This window comes from Spermophilus citellus, assembly GCF_964194105.1.
Source record: "Spermophilus citellus genome assembly, chromosome: 10".
Lineage (NCBI taxonomy): Eukaryota > Metazoa > Chordata > Mammalia > Rodentia > Sciuridae > Spermophilus > Spermophilus citellus.
In genome coordinates, this window is record NC_138197.1 from 56,653,661 (window position 1) to 56,670,987 (window position 17,327).

The 17,327-nt window shown below is 38.0% G+C and overlaps 1 protein-coding gene across 3 annotated transcripts in view; it reads right to left on the reverse strand.

Moving 5' to 3' along the window:
- DENND5B (DENN domain containing 5B) overlaps window positions 1-17,327 on the reverse strand; it is a 185,099-nt gene that overhangs the window by 37,984 nt on the left and 129,788 nt on the right. For all 3 annotated transcript variants that reach the window (XM_081310696.1, XM_081310695.1, XM_081310694.1), the window contains 4 exons: window positions 16,501-16,632; window positions 13,868-14,020; window positions 11,742-11,820; window positions 2,188-2,269 (listed from right to left, as the gene is read on the reverse strand). In XM_081310696.1, the coding sequence (XP_081166822.1) occupies window positions 2,188-2,269; window positions 11,742-11,820; window positions 13,868-14,020; window positions 16,501-16,632 (446 nt within the window). The remainder of the gene's footprint in view (window positions 1-2,187; window positions 2,270-11,741; window positions 11,821-13,867; window positions 14,021-16,500; window positions 16,633-17,327) is intronic.

Here is a 17,327-nt window from a genome sequence, read left to right on the forward strand (position 1 = left end):
AAATTAATACAATCAGTCTGGAGGGTAGTAAAAGATTTCTCAAAAAACTAGGAATGTAACCACTATATGACCCACTTATAAATATCCACTCCTTAGTATATATCCAAAAGAAATAAAATCAGCATACTGTTGTGATGCAGCTACATCCATAGTTGAAAGCAATGTGACACACAATAGCCAAGTTATGGAACCAGCCCAGGTGTCCATCAATAGATGAATGGATTAAGAGAATGTATATGTGTGTACACACACACACACAATGGGGTTTTATTCAGTTACAAAGAAGAATGAAATTATGGCATTTGCCAGCAAATGGAAGGAACTGGAGAACATCAAGCTAAGTGAAATAAGTCACACTCAGAAAATCAAGGGCTAAATGTTCTCTTTCATATGTGAAAGCTAGAGCAAAGTGAGGAAAAAAAAGTGTATGTGTATGTTGGGGGAAGAATATCATAAGGACAGAGGGAAGATCAGTGGAGTAAAAGGAGACAGAGAGAGAGGAAGGAGAGAGGGGAAAGGGGAGGAAATGCAGAATTAATCTGACAAAAATATGCTAGATGCTTGTTTAAATATACCACAGTGAATCCCACCTGTATGTATATCTATAAAGTACCAGTTAAAAATAAATAAATAGGAGGAAGACCAGCAGAGTAAAAGTGGGGAATAAGGGGATTGGGAGGGGAGGAAAGAGGAGGCATGGTGAATTAAAATAGAGCAAATTAAATTTCATACCTGCATGTTATGTCAAAATGAACTCAGTCATTATGTATAACTATGATGCACCAATAAAAGCATTAAAAAAAGAAAAAAAGCCTTACTTTCTTCATTAAAAAATCTACTTTAGACGTCTTATCCTTTCTGAAGACTTCTAAGACCAGTAATTGGGAAGCCATAGGTTTGTATTTCCTCCAAACTAAATCTACCTGACCATTATTTTCTGCCAAATAATTAGATGTATTTTGGTCTGTATCTATAGACAGCAAGTATTTAAAAGGCGACACCCATAGCACAAGAGTTAATAACTAGAATCAACAAATGGGACTTACTCAAACTAAAAAGTTTTTTCTCAGCAAAAGAAACAATAAGAGAGGTAAATAGGGAGCCTACATCCTGGGAACAAATCTTTACTCCTCACACTTCAGACAGAGCCCTAATATCCAGAGTATACAAAGAACTCAAAAAATTAAACAATAAGAAAACGAATAACCCAATCAACAAATGGGCCAAGGACCTGAACAGACGCTTCTCAGAGGAGGACATACAATCAATCAACAATCAACAAGTACATGAAAAAATGCTCACCATCTCTAGCAGTCAGAGAAATGCAAATCAAAACCACCCTATGATACCATCTCACTCCAGTAAAATTGGCAGCCATTCTGAAGTCAAACAACAACAAGTGCTGGCGAGGATGTGGGGAAAAGGGTACACTTGTACATTGCTGGTGGGACTGCAAATTGGTGCGGCCAATTTGGAAAGCAGTATGGAGATTTCTTGGAAAGCTGGGAATGGAACCACCATTTGACCCAGCTATTCCCCTTCTCGGTCTATTCCCTAAACACCTAAAAAGAGCATGCTACAGGGACACTGCTACATCGATGTTCATAGCAGCACAATTCACAATAGCAAGACTGTGGAACCAACCTAGATGCCCTTCAATAGACGAATGGATAAAAAAAAGTGGCATCTATACACAATGGAGTATTACTCTGCATTAAAAAATGACAAAATCATAGAATTTGCAGGGAAATGGATGGCATTAGAGCAGATTATGCTAAGTAAAGCTAGCCAATCCCTAAAAAACAAATGCCAAATGTCTTCTTTGATACAAGGAGAGTAACTAAGAACAGAGTTGGGAGGAAGAGCATGAGAAGAAAAAAAAGAAAGAAAGAAAAAAAAAACCAACCAAACAACCAAAACAAGTAATAAAATAGTTTAGAGATGTTTTAGCTGGGAGAATAACTCAGTGGTAGAGTACTTGCTTAGTATGTGTCAGGCTTTGGGGTTAATCCATAAAAAAACAAACAAAACAGAAACAAATGTTTAAAAACAAAAGAAGCACATGCTTAAAAACTTCTTAGTTGCACCTTCCCTTTGGAATGAAAAAAATATGTTATTTGAGCGATTTAGGTGAAAGCCATAAAATACATCAAAGTCACCACCATATGCTAACATTGTAATAAATACCTCATATCTTGGATGAGAGAGACCCTGAGTGTTGGTAACATAACTCCTGAGTCAGATTTTCTTCTTTCTGGTCCCAGGGCAACTAGTAGAGAAACACCAGCAAAGTATTAGAAAAATAACATTAAGACTTGAAATTTAAAATGAATCTTTCCTAACAAATAATACAATATGTGCAAACTCTGGCCATAAGGGCTGTCATTTTCTACAGCTATTCATTCTAATAGCTCTAGATGATTACATGAAAGCAATGTCCAAAAATTAAGTGATTAAATATGTGAACCTTCATCTCCAGACTCATAAATTATAATCACACAGTTTTAAACTCTGGAAGTATTTTTTTTAAAATTGTAACAGTTTTGGCTCTTCAGTTTGACAACCTTCTACTTCAAAGTTAACAATCCAACCTGTATTATGTACTCCATGCAAAGTGAGTAATCTCAATAGATGTTCTGAATTATAATGTCCATGAGTTATTCTCTTATGAAGTCTAAACAGTTAACATGTATGAAAGGAGAGATGATCTTTTGTACCAATAGCCAACCAATCAACTATTGGCTAAAATATGGTGGCTAGGGTGTTCAGTCTGGCTTTACATTAGACGCCATGAGTTTTGTGCCCTTTCTTCATTTCCATTTTCCCATTTGTAAATGAAAACTAAATTGCAACATCACACTTGGCAAATACATTGATATAAATAGAATTTAGGATGTGGCGTTTTGCTCTACCTTGAACCTTTATTTTTCTCAGTTTTTAGGTGCATTTTACTTTGTGAGATCAGGATACAATAACAGAACAAACACACATATATATGCATACACACATATAAACCTGGCTTTGAGAAAGTTGGGTAGAGAACATTTTGGTGTATTAGTATTTATACTTTTTTGGTACTTGAGGCTATTTGTTTTTAGGCAGTTTGGGGAGGGAATTCTAAATGAAAAGACCAATCTCTCTTGATATTCAGGAAATAATGGACACTGAAGAAATTGTTCCTGAGACTTAAAGGGAATGTACTATGTTTATTTTCCTGTTTAAGATCATCACCACTTAAGTACGTTATTAAAGATTTTTCCTTTTTGAGGATAAAATGAAGTGTCTCAAAGAATACTCTCTACTCCAAATGAATTGACAGCATGAAAGATGGCCATATAAGTGGCAGGAAATAGGCTGAGAAGAAGAGAAAAAAGATTACAAGGTAGAAAGGAGCTGAAACCATAATCAACAAGTTAGCCAGAGGAAGACCTGACAAGGAGGAACCATATTGCCAGAGAGCTGGTATAGCTCAGTGGTAGAGGACTAGCATGTGCAAGGCCCTGGATTGAATCTCAAATAAATAAAAATAAAAGAGGAATTTAACATTTAAGAAAGCAGCAGCATTCATGGTTTGAACATTCACAGGCATAAGCATATCCTGTAAATCCTATTCTAGAACCCTATATTCTAGTCACCCTTCTCTGCTCAATGTTCCTTCAAAAGAATGTACTTTTTCATGTCTTCATGCATTTGTTAAAGTATTCTCATCATTTACTGCTCTGTATCCTTTTCCTTGTTTACAACCTATGTATCACTTAAAATTGGAAAGTAATATGCATAGCTTAATGACTTAGAACATGGCTTTCTTGAACATTATAGACTTTAATAGATGTCTTTCTTTGTGTGAGTAAGAGTTTCTCTATGGACTATCTCCTTACCTGTAAACTTGGAGGAAACAGTGACAGTATTTACTTTATTGACATAGATCTTAACTTTATAATAGTGCTTAGCACCAAGTAAATTCTCAATGAAACACAATGAAATCTATCTTTAATTCTGTCCCAATGTGAGATCTTTCCTGAATATTCTCTGTCCCTTAAGCACATTGTTGGATAAATCATTCTCTCTCTAATAAGACTTGTAAAATTAAAAATCTATCACAGAACATACCACAACTTCACTTTTATTACTCCTATTAAATTATATCTGTTGAGATGCAGTTGTGTCCTATTCTTAGAATACACAGAGGGCCTGTAGTAGAGGCCCACATATAGGGTGTGCTCAGCAAATACTCAGGGAAATGAGGCTACTGAGGGACAGATGCTAGAATCTTGAATGTCAAGTTAGAACTTTATTCTAGGGACAGGGAGGATTTTGAAAATAAATGTTATGCTCCTGAGGACTTTTTTTTTAAACAAGAGTGACAGTGTGATCATGTAAGAAAAAAAAAAAGAAGTTACAGTAGAAATTATTCCAAAGGCCAGAGATGGTGGATAAAGTAAAAGAGTAGTAGCCAGTGAAAGCAAAGGGTCAGATTCAAGAATCAAAAAACAACATTTGGTATTAAAATAAAATGTTTTAATATATACTATCCAACTAATTATAACCTTTGATTTTTTTTTTCTTTTTGGTGATGGGGATTGAACCCCAGGGCCTCATGTAGGCTAAGCACACACTCTACCATTGAACTATACTCGCAGTCCTGAGGTTTTTTTTTTTTTAATCTTAATTTTGCAAATGAGGAAAGTGTGGTTTGAAGAGATTAAGAAATTTGTAGAGGGCTGGGGATATGGCTCAAGGTAGCGCGCTCGCCTGGCATGCGTGCGGCCCGGGTTCGATCCTCAGCATCACATACAAACAAAGATGTTGTGTCCACCGAGAACTGGAAAAATAAATATTAAAAAACTTTCTCTCTCATTCTCTCTTTAAAAAAAAAAAAGAAATTTGTGGAATCACATACATATATTATATAGGGCTGAGTGTTCTCAAGTCATGTCCAGTAGCCTTTCCAGCACATTACAGATGACCATCTGGCTTCTAGCTTGACTGAAAGAATGGTTCTTGTCCCATTAAATAAGGAAGAGTAAAAAATCTGATCAGGAAGAAGATGTGCTGAAATAAAGAGTTTGTTTTAAGATGTGCTAAGTTCCTAGATATCCATCTTTAGGACTGGGGATGGAGATTTGAGAATAATCTGCTAATATGGTAGCTGGATGATGACAGTGATTTAGGAATTAGTAGTGTTGTGGTTTGAATTGTGTACCTGCCGAAGATGCTGCCGTTCTATCACAAGGCACCTATGAGAATGACCTTATTTGGAAGTAATTTTTTCAGATGATCAAGTTGACTTCATGAGGGTAGGGCCCTAATTCAATCTGACCAGTATCCTTATAAAAGAGAGAAATTGGGGATTGAGGATGTAGTTTAGTGGCAGAATGTATGCCTAAGTGTAAGGCCCTAGCTTCAATTCCCAGTCTCTCACACACACACACACACACAATGATACATGCCTATAATCCCAGTAACTTGGGAGGCTGAGGCTGGAGAATTCCAAGTTCAAGGCCAGCCACAGCAAATCAGCAAGGCATTAAGCAACTTAGTGAGACCCTATCTCAAAATAAAAAATAAAAAGGGCTGGGCGTGTAGCTCAGTGGTAAAACATTCCTGGATTCCATCTCCAGTACCATTAAAAAAATTAAAACAAATAAAGTAATTTAGATACAGAGGTACACACAGAGGAAAAATGATGTAAAGACATAAGAAGAATACCATCTGCTGGCCAAGGAATGTCTGAGACTACCAGAAGTGAGGAGAGAGGTATGGAACAAGTTTTCTCTTATGGTCCTCAGAAGAAACAAACCCAGAGACACCCTGACCTTGGACTTCTAGCTTACATAAACCTAAGACAATAAATTTATGTTGCTTAAGCCACTCAGTTTGTGATAATTTATTACATCATTCTTGGGAATCTAGTACATTAGTTTATTAGTGACTTTGGAGGGAAGAGTTTAGAAATCCATGAGCAGAAGACAGATAAGGAGCTAAGTAATGAAGCCATGCCTTTTTTTGGCGGGGGTGGGAGGGGCAGATATTGGGGATTGGATTCAGGGACACTTGACCACTGAGCCATATCCTCAGCCCTATTTTGTATTTTACTTAGAGACAGCATCTCACTGAGTTGCTTAGCACCTTGCTTTTGCTGAGGTTGGCCTTGAACTCATGATCCTCTTGCCTCTACTTCGATAGCCATTGGGATTACAGGTCACCTTCTTGGATTCATGGATTTAATACTTTTTTTTTTTAACACTTTATTATTTTTTTTTTTTAGAGAGAGTGAGAGAGGAGAGAGAGAGAGAGAGAATTTTTAATATTTATTTTTTAGTTCTCGGCGGACACAACATCTTTGTTGGTATGTGGTGCTGAGGATCGAACCCGGGCCGCACGCATGCCAGGCGAGCGCGCTACCGCTTGAGCCACATCCCCAGCCCCTGGATTTAATACTTGATCACAGGAATTCCCTTTGCGTACCTGCCTGAATCAGTGCTACTGCATACACAAGTTTTTAAAGTGTAGAGATTATGTATATTGTTTTACTGAACCATGTACAGTCTATAAGCAGGTAAGTAATTAATAGAAAATTTTTTCTGGGTGCATTGGTGCATGCCTTTTATCCCAGAGACATGGGAGGCTGGGAAGCTGAGGCAATAGGATCACAAGTTTTAGGCCAGTCTCGGCAATTTAGTGAGACTCTACCTCCCAAAACAAAACAAAACAAAAACAAACAAAAAAAGGGTGGGGGGCAGCTGAGGATGTAGCTCAATGGTAGAACAGCTCTGTATTCAATTCCCAGAACTGCAAAGAAAAAAAAGAAAACTTTTGATGAAGATGATTAAAGAGTGATACAATATTCCTGGATGAGCAAATCCAGAAAATGAATTTAAATACAGCATTTCCACTCCTTTGTATGCTAATCTACCTCAATTCCTGACACAGGATTTAAAAATTTATGTACAGTTTCATTGAACTATAAGGGTGCAAGGTTTAAGAACAACGCATATTATAAACCAGCCAACATTTATTTACTTACTTACTATTAAGAATTGGATTCAGGGGTATTCTGCTACTGAACTACATCCCAATATTTTATTTTTTATTTTGAGACAGGGGCTTACTAGGTTGCAGAGGTTGGCCTTGAACTTTTGATCCTCCTGGTTCAGCTTTCCAAATAATAGTGAGAATTACAGGCATGTGTCATCATTTTTAAAGGCAGAAACTTCTGGATGATATATTAAGAACAGTCCTTGTTCTAGGACCAATTGCATTGTGAGACTGTCTGAAACAGGACTTAGACCGCTAGGAGCATGATTGCTAAGTCAAAGCTAACACAGACTACTCACTATGATCCTTTTGCTAAAATAGACCCTTTCTATTCTTCTGCAATCCTCCAAATGTCTGTAACTCCTGTTAGTGCTGCTTCTGAAGAATGATGCTAATAATCTATCATGTAGTCTCATCTGGGCTCAATGCCAGTAAAAGCAGTGTTCAAACCCCTTGCGAATATTTAAGGACTCTGAGCTACATCCCCCTTTTTATTTTTTATTTCAAGACAAGGGACACAGTCTTACAAAATTGCTAAGGACGGCCTTGAACTTGTGATCCTCCTGCCTTAGCATCCTTAGTTGCTGGGATTACAGATGTGTGCCACTGTGCCTGGTGAAAATTAATTTTTGTGCATGTGTGTGTGGTGCTGGGGATGGTATTCAGGGCCTCACAAATGCTGACTGTGTGTTCTACCATTGAGATACATCCAGACTTACAAAAACAAAAAAACAAAAAAAAATTATTTTTGTGTATCTAGAGCACTATATTGTTTCTTAAACATTTTTACTTTTTGGTGCTACTGGGAGTTGAATCCAAGACCTCACACATGCTAAGCAAACACTACCACTGAGCTATATCCCCAGTCCTAGAATAAAATATTTTTTAAACTGATGTTTTCATATGTACATCATATTCTCTTTTCTCTGGTGGTACTGGGTATTGAACTCAGGAGTGCTCTATCATGATTTACATACCCTGCCCTCTATTTCTTTTTAAATTTTGAGACAGAGAGGATCTTGCTAATCTGACCAGTTGGCCTTGTACTTGGGATCATCCTGCTTTGGCCTCCCAAGTAGCTGAGATTACAGCTGTGTAATCTTTTGGCTACTCTCATATTTTCAAATTTGAATTTCCTGGACTAAATCACTAGAAGTGTTAGAGCAATAGTCTTGAAATCCACCCTCTAAACATATGATAAACTTTGATTTCAAAAGCTACATGGCTTATATTTATTTTACTTAGGATCAGCAAAATATTTAACTTGTGTTCATTCTTACATTACCAGCCCTTCATCAACATTTGACATTAGAGCACAAACAATCACTGCATGAGGCTTTGGCACATTTTATATTCCTTAGCCTTGTCTTTAGTTTTGCTTGTTCTACTACTAACTGAAGGCATTGCGATAATCGATACTCTAAACTCCACCTGAACCACCCAACATTTGATCAGCCAAAGCCAGGAAAGCTGCTGGTGTTGCCTAACAGCTGTTAATTCTAACTGCTAGACAGTCTTACATGCCTCATTTTGGCACAAGAGCTGAATGCTCCCCACCTTAACTGATGTTGACTTTCTAACATCTCACCCTACAAATGGTTATTTCTTCCTAGGGATTTATTTTTTAAATATTGGGGTAAAACCATTTCTCAGCCTTTTGGCTAAAAGCAAGTGAAATTAGGGTAAGCTGGGGCTGGGGATGTGGCTCAAGCGGTAGCGCGCTCGCCTGGCATGCGTGTGGCCCGGGTTCAATCCTCAGCACCACATACAAACAAAGATGTTGTGTCTGTCTTGGGGCTGGGGATGTGGCTCAAGCGGTAGCGCGCTCATCTGGCATGCGTGCGGCCCGGGTTCGATCCTCAGCACCACATACCAACAAAGATGTTGTCTGCCGAGAACTAGAAAATAAATATTAAAAATTCTCTCTCTCTCTCTCTCTCTCTCTCTCTCTGTCTTTCACTCTCTCTTAAAAAAAAAAAAAAGATGTTGTGTCTGCCGAAAACTAAAAAATAAACGAATATTAAAATTCTCTCTCTCTCTAAAAAAAAAAAAAAATTGCTGCAACTGTTAAAAAAAAAAAGAAATTAGGGTAAGCTGTCTTGATTATGGTCTTATGGTCTGAACAGCTGTACTTTCTGTTAGAGACAACTCAGGGCACATGCCAACACATTTTTACTTTTTCTTTACAGACAAAGGGGAAGAGGAGATGAACATTAGAGAATGCTTTTAAACTTAATCTGAATCTTTATAAACATAATTATAGCCTGGGACATCAGGAATTTGACATTCTTTTTCAGAGGAGCTTCAGGGCATGATAGTATCAAGTTGGAGAGTATCATATTAAGCAAAGTAAGCCAATCCCAAAAACACAAACGCCAATGTTTTCTCTGATACGTGGGTGCTAATTTACAATAAGTGGGGGTGGGGTGTTATGGAAGAATAGAGTTACTTTAGGTAGAGGGATGTGAAGGGAGGGGAGGAGATATGGGGATAGGAAGGACAATAGAATGAAACAGACATTTTTACCTTATGTACATATATGACATCATGACCAATGTGATTCCACAACATGTACAATCAGAAAAATAAGAAATTATACCACATTTATGTATAAAATAACAAAGTGCCTAAATGCATTCTACTGTCCTGTATAGCTAATTAGAACAAATACAAAAATTTACAAAGGAAAAAGCCAACTTATACTCCTAGCTATCTGATTAAATATATTTAAAAACTAGGTTTCTAATAATAAACACATTTAGGGTAGTGTTGCCCTCTAAGGGCAGAAAGGAAAAAGGAGGAGGGGGTGGATACAAGGGTGTTTCAATCATATTTGTAATGTTTGTATTTTTTATAAAGATTGTTACAATTATTTTTATATCTTTTATTTATTTATTTTTTAATATTTATTTTTATGTGGGGCTGAGGATTGAACCCAGCGCCTCGCACATGCTAGGCGAGTGCTCTGCCACTGAGCCACAGCCCCGGCCCCTGTATTTTTTTTTTTTTTTAAAGATAGATAGATAGAGAGAGAGAGAGAGAGAGAGAGAGAATGAGAGAGAATTTTTTAATATTTATTTTTTAGTTTTCGGTGGACACAACATCTTTGTTTGTATGTGGTGCTGAGGATCAAACCCGGGCCGCACGCATGCCAGGCGAGCGCTTGAGCCACATCCCCAGCCCTGTATTTTTTATTTTATTTTTTTAGTTGTAGTTGAACACAACACCTTTATTTATTTATTTATATGTGGCACTAAGGATTGAACCTAGCACTTTGTGTGTCTGTTGAACCTAGCACCTTGTGTGTGCTAGGTGAGTGCTCAAGCCCAGCCCATGTATTTTTTGTTTTAAGCTGGTGGTTAGCAAATGAGTTTATAAAAGTTTTTACATTTTTATATTCCTGAATGTTTGAAATACTCTATAATTTTAGAAAAGTTTCCTAAATGACTGCTCCAATAAGACATTTTATTTCTATTAGCTTCCCACTGTTATTTTTACTTTTTGTGAAATAAATGGTTATTTTTACATAAAGAAAAGCAAGTTCTAGTCTGGGAGTATTACTCAGTGGTAAAGTGGTTGCCTAGCATGGGCAAGACCCTGGGCCCAGCACCTCTGCATTTTCTTTGTGAAAAAATAAATAGCAGGAAGATAGAATGTTATGACACTTTAACATGTGATACTTTGTATAAACTGAATAATCTGACTCCCGACCCAGGTGTGGTGCCAACACCTGAAGTCTGGAAGACTGCTTGAGCTCAGGAGTTTGAAAAAAGCCTGGTCAACATAGAGAGACCCCATCTCAAAAAGTAAATTAACAAAATTAAAACAAACAAACAAACAAAAAAAAAAAAAAAAAAAAAACTCCAGTTCCTGAAGATTGAGATACACTCTTTCCCTGAATGATGATGATGATTTTATTTTATTTTTTTGGTACTGGGGATTGAACCCAGATACACTTTACCACTGAGCTACATCCCCAATCCTTTTTATTTATTTATTTTTAAATTTTGAGACTGGATCTGAGTTCCTGAGGGCCTAAGTTGCTGAGGATGGCCTTGAACTTGTACTCCTCCTGCCTCAGCATTTTGATTCACTGGGATTACAGGTTCCCAAAAGATTAGTAATAGTCACAAAACTTTAAGACAAAAAAAATATCAATATACACCATAGTGTAATGTTGGTGGGAGTAAGGAATACTTATATGGTCTTTTACAATTCACTGGGGATTTTCATTTTTGATCAACATGTCTGCCTTGGCATTATTTCCCCTATCTTGTACATGGTGGGGCAGAAGATCAGAAAGGTCGCCTGGTACAGTGGTGTATGCCAATAATCTCAGCTACTCTGGAGCTGCTGCAGGAAGATCCCAAGCTTGAGGCCAGGTCAGCAATTTAGCAAGACCCTAAGGAATTTAGTGAGACCTTGTCTCAACAGAAAAAAATAAAAAAGGCTGGAGTTGTAGCTTGGTGGTAGGATCTAATGCAGTAACATATATATACACACACACAGATCAGAAAAGTCAAGTAACTTTTCCCGGCCTGAAAAAATAAATAATCATGCTGCTTCTGCTTTATCCTACTACTGGAAAAACTGGCTACGTTTTAGCTTGAGAGAGAAAAAGACAGAGACAAGCCCATCTGTTATTGATTCTTTTCATGGTCCGATGCTGCCAATTCAAACAACCTAAAGCAAAGCCCTCTTACCTGGTGATTCTGCAAGGTGCTCTTGTTTTTCTTCTCTGTCTTGAAATTGAATTAAATGTGACCACAAAGCTGACTTCCCCTGAAAGTAGAAATAAAAATTTTCATTTTAAATAAGTATTTTATGAAAAAATAATTTCTCATCAAGATCATTCACTTTAAATTGGCCATTATGAAGTTTGGTGACCCAAGCTCACTGTATAATTTTTTTTTTCCTCAGTGCTGAGGATTTAACCCAGGGCATTGTACATTATAGGTAAACACTGTACCACTGAGCTACACACTAAATCCTGTGTGACATTCTGAGCATCTCTTTCCATGTGGGTTTTTGTTGTTGTTGTTATTTGTTTGTTTGTTTTGGGGTACCAGGGATTGAACTCAGGGGCACTCAACCTCTGAGCCACATCCCTAGCCCTATTTTGTATTTTGTTTAGAGACAGGGTCTCACCGAGTTGCTTGGTGCCTCTCCCTTGCAGAGGTTGGCTTTGAACTCACAATCCCCGTCTCAACGCCCTCAGTTGCTAGGATTAAGACGTGTGCCACTACACCAGGCTCACTCCATGTGTTTTAAGGGTTATACTTTGCCTTGCTAAGAAGTCTGGTAAGAGTCTGGAAAAGGGAAGGGAAGCAGAAGGCCAGAAGGGTGGGTTTGAAGATTTATTTTTTATGTCAACTCAGCTGTTAGTTATATATAATTAGGAAACATTAATAACTATGGAATTAAAAAACTCCAGTAGTACATAGTGTATTTATATACACCCATATGAAAATGTTTGAAATATGGAGTAGCAATGAGGGAAGAAAATTAGAATAAGAGAAGCAGGGAGTCATAAGAAGAAAAAAAAAATCAGAAATTGGGTATGGTGGTGCACTTCTGTAATCCCAGCAACTCAGGAGACTGAGGCAGGTATATCACAAGTTCTAGGCCAGCCTTGGTTAACTTACCAAGATCCTGTCTCAAAATAAAAAATAAAAAGAGCTAGAAATGTGGCACAGTGGTTAAGCGCTCCTCTGAGTTCAATTCCCAGTACCAAAACAGACAAACAAAACAAAAAAAAACCCACGTCAAGAAATGTTAATTCTGGCTACACCTTTTTCCTGGACAAAAGCAGGACATTTCCTGGATATTTAATGAAATCTACACAGGATAACTGTGCTACTTTATCCTTTCTTGTTTGCCAGGAAAGATACCAAACTATCGCCTGATCACAGGTTGTTTTCTTTTTCTGGAATTAAAATGCCCATGGCACATTTCTTTCTTTCTTTTTTGTGTGGTACTGGGGATTGAACCCAGGAGTACTTTACCAGGAAGCTATATCCCCAACCTCTTTTTCATTTTGAGACACAGTCTTGCTAAATTGCCAAGGCTGGCCTGGAACTTATGATCTGCCTGCTTCAGTCTCCCAAATTGCTGAGGATTACAGGCTTGCATCTTGCACCACAACTCCTGGTGAAACCCACCTTTTTTTTGTGATCCTTTTCTCCTTGTCACTTTTTTTTGTGGGGTGGGGAGGTTCTGGGGATTGAACCCAGGGGTGCTTTACCACTAAGACACATCCCCAGCCTTTTTTTGAGATATGGTCTTGCTAAATTGCTTAGGACCTCACTAAGCTTCTGAGGCTGGCTTCAAACTTGAGTCCTCCTGCCTGAGGCTCCCAAGGTGCCGGGATTACAGGTATGTGCCATTATACCCAGTTTCTTTTTTTTTTTTTTTGGTGATACTGGATACTGAATCCAGGGCCTCCTGAATGCTAGACAAATACTCTACCTCTGAACTACATCTTTAGTCTTTCTTCAATTATTTTGAGACAGGGTATCACTAAATTGCTGAGGTTGGCCTTGAATTTGTCATTCTCCTGCTTTAGCCTCTTGAGTAGCTGGGATTACAGACATGTGACACCATGCCAGGCTTTCCCTGTTATATTTCTTTTTTTAAAAAATTTTAATATTTATTTTTTAGTTTTCGGCGGACACAACATCTTTGTTTGTATGTGGTGCTGAGGATGGAACCTGGGCCGCACGCATGCCAGGCGAGCACGCTACCGCTTGAGCCACATCCCCAGCCCCCGTTATATTTCTTAACAGGGCTCCTAAATGACCATGACACCAGTACTTTCTGAGACTGTTACCTGTTTGACCTGTAGGCCATGGCTCCATATCCTCTCTAGTAGGTCACAGAGGCTGGCAATCAAGGTATTCTCTTCCAAGCCAGTGATGTTTGCTTCTCCATGGCCCAGCTCCACTGCTTCGTGTCCCATCTTTTCTACCAACATGCGTTTTGTCTGAAAACATCATGAGTATGTATAAATTACGCAGGCAGCAAAACCAAAAACTAGGGTTAGGAGATTACTGGATTAGGAGAACTGGCTTTTTTCATTATATGTCTTTTGTTTTTGTTGTTATTACTGGGGATTTAACCCAGAGGCCCTGTACCACTGGGCTATATTCCAAGCTCTTTTTATTTTGAGACAGGGTCCTGCTAAATTGCCATGTCTGGCCTTGGACTTGGGATTCTTTTGTATCAGTCTCCCAAGTCCCAAGGGATTACAGGTGCATGCTACTATGCCCAGCTTTTTATTATACTGCTAATTGGAAATGGAAGGTCACTAAAAAGAGAATAACCCAATATTTATCAAGCATCCCCATATTGAAAAAGTGTTTTTATACAACAATTTTCAGATTATTCACTTCTGTGACACTGGGAAATTACACAAGACCTAGAAAAATGTACTGTTGAAACTGGAATCACAACCTGTGACTAAAATTTGCCCTCCCACTGACTCTAGCACTTGGTATACTAAAGCTATTTGTACTCTTGCATTTAGGCAAAAACCACAATAGAAATGGGCAGAGTTCTAAGATTCTGCAGAACTTCCTAATTTGTGCATAAAACAGAAATATATTTTCCCTTCTCTTTTCTCTCTTCTCTGATTATATATACACAAAGAAAATGAAAAGAAAATGGGAATCACTTTTAGGTAAATTAATTTACACCAAATTTAGCTGCTTTTGTAAATTGTAAAATGAGAAAGAATCTAGTCCCTTTAGGCAGGGACCTTGTCTGTCAATTCACCACTATATTCTGATGTTGAAAACAGTGTATTTAGGGACAGATTCAAACTAAAAAGCTTCTTCTCAGCAAAAGAAACAATCAGTGAGGTGAACAGAAAGCCTACAGAATGGGAGCAAATTTTTACCACACGCACATCAGATAGAGCACTAATCTCTAAGATATATGAAGAACTCAAAAATCTTTTAAATACTTATTTCTTAGTTTTGGGTGGACACAATATCTTCAGTAAAATCAGCAAACTTATGTGGTGCTGAGGACTGAACCCAGTACCTTGTGCATGCGAGGTGAGCACTCTACCACTGAGCCAAACCCCAACCCTCAAAAATCTTAACACCAAAAAATAACAATAATCCAATCAATAAATGGGCCAAGGAAATGAACAGACACTTCTCAGAAGATGATATACAATCAATCAACAAATATATAAAAAAATGTTCAACATCTCTAGCAATTAGAGAAATGCAAATCAAAACTACTCTAAGATTTCATCTCACTCCAGTCAGAATGGCAGCTATTAAAAATATAAACAACAATAAGTGTTGGTGAGGATGTGGGGAAAAAGCACACTCATACATTGCTGGTGGGACTGCAAATTGGTGCAGCCCCTCTGGTAAGCATTATGGAGATTCCTTGAAAAACTGGGAATGGAACCACCATTTGTCCCAGCTATCCTGCTCCTCGGTTTATACCCAAAGGACTTGAAATCAGCATACTACAAGGACACATCCACATCAATGTTTACAGCAGCTCAATTCACAATAGCTAAACAGTGGAACCAACCTAGATGCCCTTCAGTAGATGAATGATAAAGAAACTGTGGTAAATATATGAGGATGCTGATCCATAATGGGGATGGCGAGGTGTGGGGGGAAGCATGGGAAGAATGGAGGAACTTTAGATAGGGCTAAGGGAGGAAGGGGAAGGGAGGGGGCAGGGGAGTAGGAAAGATGGTGGAATGAGATGGACATCATTACCCCAAGTACATGTATGAAGACACGAATGGTGTGACTCTACTTTATGTATGACCAGAGACATGAAAAGTTGTGCTCTATGTGTGTACTATGAATTGAAATGCATTCTTCTGTCATATATAACAAATTAGAATGAATGATGAATAAAAAAATAAAATAGTGCATTTATTGAATATACAGAGAAAGTACTCAAGAAATAACACTGAATAAAATTAGCTAAAATGACATTCTGAGTTTTGTCAGTTTGTACTGCTAAGTCATATAAACTCAGGCATCCAAGAGGAGACTGGGGTATAATACACTAACCAACAATATGACTGAATTTTTTTTCTCCTTATGGATGTACATATGAATGTATGGGTGCAGACAAGGAGGTACACAGGTGCACACACAAACAAAAAAAAGTGCTGCCTTTGACATAAGATGACAACATTCCTGACACAACTTGTGAATGGCTTAACATCTATTTATATTGAAGTAGAGGAAGACAATAGCTAAAAAGATGAGAAACTATGCCGGGCTCCCATGTCACTGATGCTGTGAGCCATGGGAAAGTCCATGGAGGTTCAGGACCTCAGAGAAGGGCACCTGAGGGCTATGCTACTGGAAAAGTTTTGTTTTAGGAAACTATAGGCATGAATGAGGGTTGACTCAGCTCATTTAGCCCCACACATGGTGTGAATATGAATGAGTACTGTGTGGCATTAGTAATACATACCTTCATTCTACATTCTTTTAATAAGCCTTCTACAAATTTCCAGTTGGTCTGTGCAATCACTGCGGGAGAAAGGTCTGACAATTTGGGCTGCCTCAGATTTTTTCCTAAACTTCGTGCCTCTTGCATGTATTTCTAAAAATTAAGAGTATTTAAAAAAAACATTAACATAAGATTTTTTTCTATTCTACTTAACCTTATACAAACAAATGCGGGAACAAACAAGATGCAAAAAGGCAGTAAGTATGTGTGCAACAACAATTAAAGCTTTAGTGCACTAAAAGGCAGAGACGTTTGTACTCCCATCACAACCTGTTAATGCCTGTGAAAATGAGGGCAACAGAGACCTCATCAGATTAAAACTAATTCAAAGTGATATGGAGTTTCATTTAGTTTACTCTTTTTATTGTGACTATCCAAAGTGTGATTAGTGAGGATCACAGAACAACAAAATTGAGGTGTTTGGATTACAAGTCTAGGTTCTATAGGAGTGCAGTGGTTCTCGTATCACTGGCTTCCTCTACTCCTCTCTCCATACAACAAAAAGACTTCATTTACCTGTACTGTTTTGGACAGTGCTCTCCAGCTCAACTTGCTGTTCTAATCAAGTCACAACAGTAAAATCAGGAGCTCTAGAGTCATGTTGCAACTAATTGTAAGACCTCAGGCATATCAACTAACGTTCCTGTATCTCAGCTTGTTAAATGGGCATAAAACAAGTGCACCAAGGTAAAAAAAAAAAAAGCTGTAAAATCACGGGGAAAAGGATGGTATGCTTCAAATACAAGGTCTCTTCTTTCTGTGAAGTTTGCTAAAGCCCTCCCTTGCCT